The following is a 12,948-nucleotide window of genomic DNA, read 5'->3' as shown; positions in this document are numbered from 1 at the left end:
AGCCTAAAATAAAACAGCAGAGCACACACTCTTAACTTCAGTTCAAGAGTGAAACATACCTCCTTCCTCTGTTGAAGGGAGAAAACTCAGAAGACAAGAACATTGCAACCCAGCTATCTGTTGAGAAAGTATCTTTTTTTTTTTTTCTAGCAAGGAATGACTGTGAATTCAGAAGGATGGGCAGTGAGTCATTAGCTATTGCCTCAATCTTCCCTATACAGATTTGTCACTCAGCTTCTGTGACTACTAAGCCCCAGTTCCTGGTTTACTTTGACTGCACTTTCACCCATTCCCTTTATGAATCAAGTAGTTTCACGCATCTGAACTATCTCAGTTTGCAAGACATGGGCACGTTATGTTTTCTGCCATCTTCCAATCTGTTGAATGAGAATAATAAGCTCTTGCTCATCAATGGGTTTGGCCAAGCTTTTGGTTTTGCTGTTGTGCAACACAAACCTGCACAAAGCTGCACTCCTGAATGGCAAGGCTATTGAGCTTTCCCAATGCAGGGAGTGGCCTCCTCTTAAACTTTGTTAGCTGCCTATCTCCAAAGATCAGAGCTGACTCATATACTTGAGATGGTCCCCTTCAATTTCAGACTCTTAAACCAAAAACCAACCAACCTTCCCCGTAACCTCATCAGACATCTTGGTAGCTAATGACAGATGGTGAACTTCTATTGAGATAAACAATGGTATCTCCACAGTACTACTTCCATCTATGTTCATTCCTTCACATTATAATGTAACCTTCGTCGGAAGGTGCTAATTTGGTAGCACAAAAAAACTCCAGCTGTCTTGTCTGTACAACTTGTACAGAAATCATACTAGCTTTTTAAACTGCCTATGCCATTTCAATAACACTCCTTTCTGGAGCTCAAGGCTCACATGCATAGGAGAGAAAGAATTGGCTTCCCATGCTAACTGCAATATAAGCATCGCCCGAGATGGCCACAAGGGGCATGAACAGGCATTTTAAAAAATTCAACCTTGATAAAAGGCTTTATCATCTCTCCTTAATAAGGAGGTGTTTACACCTCAGTGCAGGAAAAGGAGGTAAAAGTTGTTTTTTTTTTTTTCACACAGTTATTTCTGTCACACAACAGACAGGCAGCCATGAGTTTTCAACTGTATGGATTTTGAATGCACCTGAATAAATGACTGCACTAGCTCTGTACATACAGCTCTTCTACCGTATACCTTAGATGATTAAGTTATGCCTTCTGGCCCATCACAAGCATGATCCGACTCTGCTCTCAGTTTCTATTCAACCATCCCAAATTTGCAACCCCTGAAAATCATATCACATTTTCAAAGCAAACAAAATACGTAGTTCCCCTTATAGGGTTCTGCATAAAGACAATTTTATAAGTTTCCACAGAACAAATACAAAGACTTTGTTTTTCCCCATGCGTTCTTTTAATTAACTAATGGCCCTTGTCAAGTATTCCCACTGAGGTAAAGATCTTAACATGAGTCCAAAAAAAATTTCATATTTAAGGGCTTAACTGCATCATCCGGAGTTATACAGTGCAAAAACTGAGAGATCTGGAGATGAAATTCTCCCTTTCCTCTGGGGTATAAATCTGTCTCTAATAGCTGGAGATGATTATTTTCCTTCAAGGAAAATTATTTGACAATTGGCTATTACCAACTTTTTTTTCTTTTCCTAATTTTAATTGATGAACTTGATATTGGCTGACTTACAGAGATCAACCATTTTCACTGGGTAAGCAATCTGGACAAGCACATTTATCTTCATTGGCAACAGACGTTCTAATGCTTTCACTTTACCTGAAAAAAGAAGATGAAGCGAAAATCTTGGCAGTTTCAAGAGCTGCTACAAGAGAACTCAGATTTATCATAAAGAGAAATCTTTGTTTAATGACTGGAATACTCAGAAAATCAAGAAGCTTCACTAACCTTCTACATTCATAGCTTCTCTTAGAAGCTGCAACTTCTTCTGTCTCTCTCTTATCCTGTCAAAGGCACTTGATATTGCTGCAGAAGTTGATGTCTCAGGCACATGGCACATTTGGTCCAGTTTTTGTGGTCCGAAGACATCCAGTGCTATGCTCCCATCAGAGTATCTTGCTTCTTTGTTTCTGGTAGTAGTAGAAGTCCGTACTGTAAATGCTTCACACTGATGGTTGTGCCCGTGAGAGCCTCCAGCATGGTCCCTCTCAGTGGCCTTGTCAGTTGTGCAAAGCAAATCTGTGGAGGAAGCCCATACTTTCCGCTTGGGAGTGACATCTGTATGAAGGTGACCTTTTTTTTCAAACTCACTGGCTTTACATCTATGAGGACAGAAAACATCTTCCTGTCCTGAGCTGTAATCTGCGGAAATGCCCTGGAAAAACTCTTCCTCGCCTTGTGTTCCTCTAATGGACAGAAATCCCATAGACTTGCTAAGTCCTTTGTTAAGCATGGTCTGTTGAGAGAAGTGAGCTTTGTGTCCATCAGGTGCATCAACCACCAATGTTTTTCCTGAAATAAGGAGACATTTCTTACATGTAATTTTGTACTTAATACACAAGAGTGCAACACAAGTTAGTTACTGTTAAAGTGTATACTGAGCAAACATTTTGGCCGTGATTTTGCCATGCAAAACATTGAGACAGTTACTTAAAGGGCTGCCTCAGTCAACAAAGACAGAACTCCAACTACTTCATATATGACAGGCATTTCTTTTATTTCTGAAGTGCTCAAGAAAAAATTATGGCCTACTATAATTCAACATTAACATTTAAAAAAAAATATTATCACATACATGCTGAAAGTTGTTTTCTCATTAGTTTTATTTTTAAAATAGTCTGGACTATCACCAAAAGTACTGTTTAATGATCAATCTGAAATCAGCCATTCTTCTCACACCCAAAGACACCACCTACAATTTTTAATGACAAGTCCAGGTTTGTTCTACAGACTTACAGATGCCCTGCAGTAGTGTCAGTAGTAAGAGAAGAATGACTGTGTAGTTAGGAATTTTAAAAATCCTGGATCTTCCTTTAATGACTATTTTTGGTGATGACAGTCTCTCCAGATAAAGAATACTCTAAAACAAAACCAACAAACCTACTAAGATCAAAGTGATTCTACAAGCCTGCACGCTTCATGTTTCGTTAATAAATGGATCAGCCAATACTAATGAACACTCTCTCTTCTCCCTCTCCCTTACCATGACATTACTTCCAGAATAAAAGAAACTGTCAGAGGTGGAATAATATCAATGAAAAATGTGCTCTCTGAATAATATCGTATCATGGTCACTGAGAAGTTTTGATGATCATGTATGTTTTGGGCATAAAATTTTCTCAAAGTATTAGCCCAATTTTACAAAACTAATTACAAACATTGGTAAGTACAATCAAATTTCTTAATATTAACAGATGACCTACAAGTTTACCTTTCATGTTCTTAAGTCTTCCCAAGATCAGAGTAAAAGAATTATAACCATTATAAAAGTAACATCCCAGAGAAAAACTAGTATCGAAGACTACCCAACTGCTACTTACTTTCTGTTAGCAAACTAAAATTTTGTAATGCTTCTGCATTATTAAAGTTGTGAAAATCCAAAGTCTGCTGTACATATCACACAGGCAGTAATCTACACATAAGTCCAACTGACCAAGTACATTGCAAAAATTCTTATGAAGTCTAACCTTTCCAATCTGCAGCATACACACTGCATCAATATGGCAATCTCAACCTCATCATGATACCCCTGATAATAAAACCTAACTAAAAATATTCCGTACTGGGTTACCTAAGCAATGCCTGCTCATCAGGTGGAGTCAGTATGGCATGTTATGCTTTTCTTAGAGCTAGCTCCCTCTCTACTGTGATATTACCATGTACATCTTTTAAGAAGCAGCAGCCTTGAAGACATCCTCACAAAAGAAAGCAGCTGTGAGCTCAAATTACTGTGCTCTATCTACTACTCTCAAAGATGGCTCTATAGTGCTGCCTGCTGCTCTTCCAAAGTCAATTGAAATCAATTGCCTCACTTGCACACACAGTAGGCTCCTGCTGATCTTTATCTAGAGTCTATTATCCTTTCAAATTGAGTTTCACAGAACACTTTAAGGATGCTCATAATTGTACTCAGAAATACTTTAAAAGCTTATGGCTTTACACCTTTCAACTCTGGTATTCTACTTAAAGACAGGCTGTTAGTTTTCAGTTTCTATTTCTGCAATATTAAACTAACAACAGGTGTTTTAAAAAAAAAAAAAAAAAGCAAGACTAAAGCCAAATGCAACCACCACCACAACCTTGCTTCTTACCAACACACAAATACATGATGGTAAAATGTTAGGGTTTGGATTGTCTAAAAAGTGTCTTTTAAGAAACTACACGGTTCCCACATGTTCCAGCCAAGAGAATAAAACAAAAACCTTTTGCCAATGAGAATGAACTAATCTTCTGAAAGGACCTGATGCATCACTTCATATTTTACAAATATGGCTTTAATCCTAAACTCAAGTAAACATAATTATCTTTGTGGTCAGGTAAATCTTATGTTATTATCTTATTCTCAGACTATATATCCCTCATAAGGCTGGTGAATTACATATAATATTCACAGACACAAAAGAGCCTTTTAAAAATAGCCATTTACTGTGAAGTTCCCACTATCTATCCAAAGCAGTGGAATGATATCCATTCTGCAAACACATACTTCACATTCATGTACATGCATATCAAGGACAGACATTCCTAAATAGGATTTTAACTCAGTCATTTGTGAGAGAGATAAAAACCTAAATACTGCAGTATTTAAGATGGTCACCAAAAAAGCAAATCAAAAGGAGCTCTGAGAATCCTCCCCAATAATGAGAGTTCCAAGATAATTTTAGGCAGAAGAAACCCAAAACAACCTCCTCTACACATAGTTTTCACTTTTTTTTTTAAAAAAAACATAAACCCCCCCCCACCTCTTCAACACTGGAAGTATTTACATGCACAAGACCTTACTGAACAAAACAATGGCAAACAAAGCAGAAAAAACAAGAGACACGGACAACTGCAACTCCAGTATACTACCGAGGCTGTAAATTCAGGATTACTTGGTACATCATCGGTCATGACTCAGAACATTCCTGGTTCAAAAGATCATTTAGGTCTCTGCACGTTGAAGCATTATCTTGTTTCAGGATCACATCCAGTGAAAAGAGCCACAGAGTACTTTAAGTACCAGCGGGTATCCTCACCATAGCACACCCAGAGACCTAAACGTATCTGTTGTGTGCTGGTGAGAACTGCAGTGAAAGAGCCCAGCTGCCAGTAAAAAAGAGTGCTAGAGGGGAAGGAGCACCCTCCTCACCAAAGCTGTAGTTTCCATGGACTTGTAGCATTCAGGCTAGATGTAACAGAAACTGCTTCCAGTTCATGCAGAGGCTCAGAAGACACAAGCTCCTTGCCTTGGCACGCAAGAGATGCTTTCTATTCCCCAAGTCATCCACCCACATGGGGCTTCCTCATAAGGAAAAGTGAATGCCATAAATGCTATCTCATCAGCAGTGACTGGGAGAGTACTCCTTGCTACGGCTTTGCCACTCATTCAGCTAATTTTGTGATGAGACAGGAGATGAGCTGCCCCATCAGGAAGCAGTGCAGGAGGCATTCCACTTCCACACTGCTCTTCCACTCTGCTGAGTGGAGATATCTACAGGTCTGTAACTCATATCCACATTGACTTATGCAGCCAATATGAGTTTTTAACATAGTACCAAAAGGAATCTACAGCTGGCCTTAGTATTCAGTCTTGAGACTGTAAAATTCTCTCGGACATCTTTCATGTTTCCTTTATTACTCTCCCCATTCCCACTTCTGCTTTTCACCAGTCTTGGCAGTTCTTCCCACCTTTGCAAAACCCATCCCTCTCTACATCACATCATTTCAACAAGCTCTCCCCAAACTGGCTCACAGTGCCAACATGAGCTGTTTAAGAATCATCCTCAGAGAAGGGTAAAGAGACTAGGGACCATGGGTGCACAGCCTGCTCAAGTTGGGCATCCTGAGAAGGCAAACCGAAACAAAGCAGCTATACAGAACTTTCAGATCCATACTTTATACCAGCCAAGAATGCATGCTGCTCTGGGCACCAGAGAGCAGAGGTCAATGATCAAGGACAAGACTTCTCAGTACAGAAGCAACTCAATTGCAGATACCAGTGAAAAAACTGGATTAGGCAATCAGCAATCAGTCCAGGCCAATTCTTCTATTTTTAATAACTTAAATCTGTCCTCATCCCTCCTTACTTTTTTTAAGTACTATTATAGACTTCGTAAGTCACAAAATCAACTGTTAAGGTATTTTCACTTTTTTTTTCCTGGACTTCCTCAACACACCACCTCAGCATTACTTAGACCAAGGGTCTTAAATGACTGCAGTAAGTCTCTTTCAGCACAAGGCTCATATGTCTGGCTTTCAGCTAACAGTACACCTCCAGAATAGAGCAGACTGGAATCATATGCCCTTCTTCAATACATGTATTTTCAGTTGAATGGCATTCACAAGTCAAAATTCATTAAGCCAATACATAGTTTATCCATCAACATTTTTTCCCCAGCTTTTATGATGAAATGTGTGGGAAAATGAAGGGAAGAACTACCAGTAAAAAATTATATACGAAGAATAAAGATCCAACTTATGATCAAAAGGAACCTGACTGCATAATGGAACTTTTACGTCTTTAAATTATAATGGATGGAGAGACTCATGTTATGAACCTCCTTTAAAAAAAATGGCTTGTATTTGTAATGGAAAGGCCGGAAACCTATCCAAAGTATCTTGGCTCCGCTAAAGACTTTAAGTATCTCACCTGAGACCACACAGAGCTACTCCATGCTTCAGCTACCCAAGAGTGTAACAGGACAGAGAACTGCTTCCATACTTGTCAGTGATGGTGGTAGTACAAACCATTAGCAATTAAGATACTACAACATGTAAGTAACTTCAAAAGGCGTGCTTTCCCCTTCCCCAATTACTTCTCTGCTGAACTAAACTCTTCTTCATGCTCATCTGAATAGTATCTGGGTTCTTGATTTCACTTATCACCCGTGGGTGTTTATCCTCTACTTGATGTTACATTAGTGCAATTATTTATAATTACTGTAAATAATTCAAAAGCAATTATAGTAATTGCATGATTCCAAAGTATTATATATAGTGAGGGAATATATACAATAAAAATAGCAATTAATCACAAAGAGTTCACACCGAAATTCCCTTGTGGTATTAAAATGAAAATCCAGTTTTCTATACACCTTTTAGCAGATGTTACATCTGCTAAAGACCATGGATCTGCTTCCTTCTTCCTTTGGTGTCTTCAGCTATGAATGCAGCTACACCCTCTTTGACATCAGTGTCATTCACAAACCATCTTTTACTCACACTGACAGTAATCTGGTTGATTTTCCTCTGAGCAAGAGAGTTGTTATCTGGTCCTAACTAAATTCAGTCTGTCTGCAATTACTTGTGCACCAGCTTGACCATACAGGCAATTAATCAAATATTATGTAAGTGCAAACACAGTCAGTGCCATCACATACTGTATGTTTTTACTGAATAAACTCAGCTCAAGTTTCTTTAAAGTCTTTCTGATTGCACCCTTCTTTTGCTTGCACAAAACAGAATACTTTTTTCAGCGCCATTTTAGCAAAGATTATGGATATATACATACATACACACACGGGGGAGCGGTGAGGAAGAGACAGGGGCTGGGGGGGGTGGTGGTGGCAGAGAGAGATTGCCTGCATGTGCATGAAAGCACACACCATCATTGCTGGACTGGAAGGTCTGAAAAGAGGAAATTTATACAGGAGTTTAAAAAAACATCTCCCACACCATCTTTGTGCAGAAACAGAACGACAGATAAATCCTTATCCCAAGACAATGTGGTTAGTTTCTCAAATATGAGTGGGTAGCTGATGGAGGAGTTGGGTTTGCAGTCCCTTTGGGGCAGGCTAAGAGCCAAACACAAGACAACAGAGCCAGATGTGGCCTGTGGGTTGACTGCTAGGAATGGCACCTCCTCCATCCTTTTACTTTTTTAAATCACTGAGAAAAATCCAAGTTTGAGACGGAATTACTCCTAAAACAATGCATTCTTTGTGAAGGAAGAAATGAGCTGGACACAAGGACTGTTGAAAGCACTGTAAGTAATGGCCAAGCTATAAATCCTGTAGAACAATCTGCATTCTGCTTTGGACTGACATGGCTCCTCTATAAAAAAACCAAATAGCTCCAGAAACCAGGCATCTTGTTCAGAACAGTGGTAGTGAACCTTGCCAAGAAGCACTTCATAAACGCAACATTTTACCTCTGCCCTTCCCCAGCACCTCTGCAGAAAAGACAACTGCACCATTGCTCTTTCCCACTCAGGTGTATGGGACAAATTTTTTTAGAACATTTCTCAACCAAGTAGGCAAAAAGGCCATCCAGCTATTCCCTTCCTGGATTTCTGCATACACCAGGAGAAACACAGTGATACAGCTGCTTTTCTGCACAGAGACAGCATTTGACATTTCTGATTTGGTTTCCTCACTGATCTTTGTGTCCATTCATGTTTTGTCTTCAGAGATCTGAGTTTGTCCTCAGCACCGCTATGACAGCACTTCCAATACTGCTAGCCTGGAAGCTCAGTAAAGCAGTAGCAACGGTACTTAAGTTTAAAAGATCTCTACCAACACCGACCACCAGCACTGCTCGATGCAAACAGAAACACTTATTGGAAGGAAACAGGCATGGTTTCTGGAGTGCGAAAGAATTATTATTTTTTTATTTTATTTTATTTTTAGAAACGAGAAATCTTCGTCTGGCTTCCATTTGGTTTTGCCGAACTCTGGAAGTTATTCTCCACCTACTCAGTTCTTTTTTTCTAGTACTGAGGAGACAGGGGAAAGAAAAAAGAAAAAAAGATTATATTTCCAGATGAGAGATTTTCAAGTCAATGGAATTAAGTTTGTGCTGTATTTTTGGTAAGTTAAATCTGTGTGCTTGGATTTAGCAAGAAAATGAGTAATGTGTTTCAGTTCACATGTGGAGGTCATCGCTATAGACCATTTCTTTATAGACCAAAAGCTGCATTTTCATCCAGATCAGGAAATTAAACATAATCCACAGTCAATTTCCCTGGATCAAAAGCAAAAGGGTACATTTTCTTTTGTCTGAGAGTTTTTGCTGGGCAGCTACATTAGTAATTGATATTCTGGAGAATGGTAACTAAAAGCTAGAATTTCTTGTTAAAATTAAAAGCAACTTCACTTAGCCTCTGAATCTTTTATTCAGTTTACAACACCTACCATTTTTGCTGCACCTGACAGAGCGTATAGTCTAATTAAACAGGGAGTTTATCAACATCTAAAATTTTGTTCACTATTTCCAATTACTTCCTGTTACGTACTGTTAAGGTGAACCTTAATGATCTTTTAAATTCATTTCAAGCCTTTATTCATGTGGCATATATTCTTTTGGCAGAGATGTAGTCTGCAAAATTCTGACCTTCAACTGTAGTATTGTAACATACAAGGTTAACTCGTGACAGTCTACCACATTGTACAAGTCGAGTTAAAATCAGAGACCCTCAAAGCCAAGACACCTGTTAGCTAAATTTCTTTAAAAGATGAAATATCTCTCCAAAGGTCTGTCCTTGGTGTTCACAGACCATCAACACAAGTTGGAACTTTGTAAATAAACACATAAGGTGCAGGATTTCAATTACTAGAGGGCTGGGAAGCAGGCTGCCAGGCATGTAACAAGTTACGGAGATTTACTGGGCTTTAAATAAACTACGCATCCTTTTGAAGGATGAGTGCCATAGGTTGTGGCAAAGAGTAACATGGTGAATTAATTCTTGCTTTATGTTTGGAAGAGTTTGACAGTTACTTACTCTTTTGTCACACCCAAAGAATTTTATCAAGCAACTTCCACAAATAATTCTTGAAGTAAAGACTCTTAAGGTCTAAAGTGTTTCGAGTACGAAACTTAAACAACACTCATTGGTTCAGATGACTCACACCGGGTTTTACCACTTCTATTTCTGCTGGCTAAGTCAGTTCCTAAATACTGTTTTCCGAGTATGACTTGACTAAAAGCAAACATTCAGTAATATTAATTTAGAATAAATTACTTTTGCAGTCAGCCCTGCCATAAAGTTCATTCACCAAGACGGTCACAGAAAGTGAGTCATGAAAGAGACAAAAAATAAATTTAATTGGGGAGAATATTAACATGAAGCTATTTATTAATTTAATAATTATCTTCAAGACAAAGATGGAAATTAATACTGGAAAATATCCAACGTTGGTACATAAGGAGAGCAAAATATCTGATTTAAACATGTGAAGTGGAAAAATATTTCAAAACATTTGTCCTAAGCCAACAATAAAGCCCTGGCAATAATAATTTTGGATGACCACGGTATGGAAAACTGATCTTAACAATAATGACTTTCAAAGACTTAAAGCAAAAATCTTAGCATTTTTCAAAGACTGCAAATATCTAAGGTATTAGGTTAGCTACTCTCCAACTAGGAGTACATCTCTCTTGTTGAACCACCTCTATATCCATGAACTTAGCATGATTTATCAGCTATCTTAAGTTAGATACTCATAGTAACATTCTGATACTCTTGAGGTCATAATAAATGCCTTAGCTCTATGCTGCTTTTTTCTCCATATGACAGCTGTTCTATTCATTGAAAATTCTCTTTAAGATTTTCACAATGACTCAACAGAACTTCACCTCAGTGATTATCAGACAAGTCTTGTGTGCTCTCCAGGAAAGACTTCTGCTCACCGTATTTACTTCCTTAAATATGCTGGTAAAATGACTGGTAAAATTAGACATGTCCTTATGCGTGCCCCCTCCCCCCGAGTTGTCCCAGTGCTAAACTGGGCCCAGAATGTCTTCTCAGAGGACGTTAAACCCAAACATTCAGATAAAAGATGATTGACATAACTTCTAACTTATTAGAAAGACAGTTCACTCAGAATCATAATCCTGCCTGGTAGCTTCCTACCCTAAGTGTTTGCCATTTTGCAGTTGGAATAAGAGGCGTATATTTCAACTACACACAGCAGCAGCATAGCACAGTGTCAACAGAGGAAAAAAGGACTCTATGCTTTTCTCAGTTGGTTTTTAGTTTCTTTTTTTTTCTTTTACCATTACTATTTTTCTTAAACTCTCATCTGGCTTTCTACTTGTGGCCCCTCAATCTATGAGATTATCATCGGGATCGTTAGTACGACATTCCACAGCTCACTTTTCCAGAAATCTAAAAGCTGTGCCCCCAGGGCAGCTGATCTGTGCTGATATTGACAGAATTTGCACCAGCAAACCAGCACACCATTACAGAAAAAAAACCCCCAAGCATTAAATTGCCCTGAATCAAATGTGAGCTGTCCTTCATTAATATCAGACACCCGTTTCACGGGATCCTCACTAACTTTCAAATACATAACTCGGTATACATGCCAAGTGGAATTGAAAACAGCTAGAGCTGGTTTGGTTATGTGGGGAGGTTTGTTTTGTTCCATTTTGTATTCTACTGATACTCTATATTCCCTGAGGTCTCAGTGAAGTAGAGATCAAGAAATGTATCTAAGATTGAAATACAGAGAAGTAAGATGGTGCTATTAAGACATACCGGGAAATGGGACTGATAACAGAAGTAGAATTGGGAAAGGTTTTGGGGAAGCTAAGAGGATTGTAAACTCTCTATGGAAAAGGAGAAAAATAACAAGAGTTCCACAAGTAATGAATGTGAAACAGAGAAATTGAAACAGGTTGAGAGGAAGCAGGACAGGCAGAACATAAAAAAATAAATTGAAGTCAATCATTCCTTTATCTTCTTTTCTGAAAATAAAGACTCAAATAACAGAAAACATAAAAAAGATTTTCTACTTCTAGGGACAGGGGGAAGAAAGAAGCCTAACACCAAAATATAATAAAACCCACACAGTAACTGAAAAACATTTTTGCTGGTTGACATTTCATCTTGACAAAAGTAGGAAAAGTCAAGCATTCAAGAGCATCTCATTAATAACTCATACCTTCGGGACCAGGCTTGGAGTGATGCAGACAAAATAATGTTTGCACTGGAACAGTGATGCACTAACATTCATTCCCTGTGGTGCCACACATCATCTGTAACACTCTACGCATGCATGCACTTTCAATCAACTTAGGAGAAACAGGGCTTAGAGGATGAGGACTATTCAGCCACCTTTATTATCTGGGGGTTATCAAGTTCACTCATTTCACAAATATTATTTGCGTAAAGATTATGTTTAATTAGATCTCTTCGGACAATGTTATGTTACCTAAAAAGAGAAACCTTTCAAAAAGTGATTTTGACTGAGGTCACTTAAAACCCTGTGTTGAATTTACTGGTCAATAGCAGCTGAGCCAAGTGGACTCCTCAGTCTCAGAGAACCCTTAACTCTGTGCTTCCCCGACCCAGTGATTTCACAAGTGCACAAACTGCAGGGAACCTGTTCTACTTGGCACCCTGGAAATCCTAGGCAGAGCCACAAAGCAAGTGAGCACACAGCAGCGAGACAAACATTCAGATCCACAGCCCTTCAGAGATTCAGACACTGCATGCTTAACTGAACTTTTCAGTAATTAAAATAAAAAGCAACACCTCTCAATCATCTCAGAAGCAAAGTCATATATACTAAACGATTCAAAAAAAGCAAGGATAAGAGGAAAGAATATTCTAGCCATGACATTTTTTTCAAGTCAAAGGATACAGTAGAAAAACAGCAATTAGATCATCTAGTCTATATCCTTTAAGCTAAAGACATAGTCCTCCGAGAAAGTTTCAGACATTACAGGGATGTTATTCACTCTAGTACTGAGCCAGAAAGCCATGGAGATACTGGTTGGAGCTACTACAGTCTCCAAAATTTAGTAGAACCTAAAACAAAATTTTTTGTCA

The 12,948-nt window shown here is 38.5% G+C and overlaps 1 protein-coding gene across 1 annotated transcript in view; it reads right to left on the bottom strand.

Annotated features, from left to right (window-relative positions):
- The window catches only part of PTPN13 (protein tyrosine phosphatase, non-receptor type 13), a 101,329-nt gene that overhangs the window by 62,395 nt on the left and 25,986 nt on the right, over positions 1-12,948 (bottom strand). The window contains exon 7 of the mRNA XM_009280264.2: positions 1,923-2,486. Within this exon, the coding sequence (XP_009278539.1) occupies positions 1,923-2,486 (564 nt within the window). The remainder of the gene's footprint in view (positions 1-1,922; positions 2,487-12,948) is intronic.

The sequence above is a fragment of the Aptenodytes forsteri genome, unplaced genomic scaffold (genome assembly GCF_000699145.1).
Source record: "Aptenodytes forsteri isolate BGI_AS27 unplaced genomic scaffold, ASM69914v1 Scaffold227, whole genome shotgun sequence".
Classification (NCBI taxonomy): Eukaryota; Metazoa; Chordata; class Aves; order Sphenisciformes; family Spheniscidae; genus Aptenodytes; species Aptenodytes forsteri.
The sequence above is the reverse complement of the archived record's forward strand: the minus strand, read 5'-3'. Positions and strand labels throughout refer to the sequence as shown.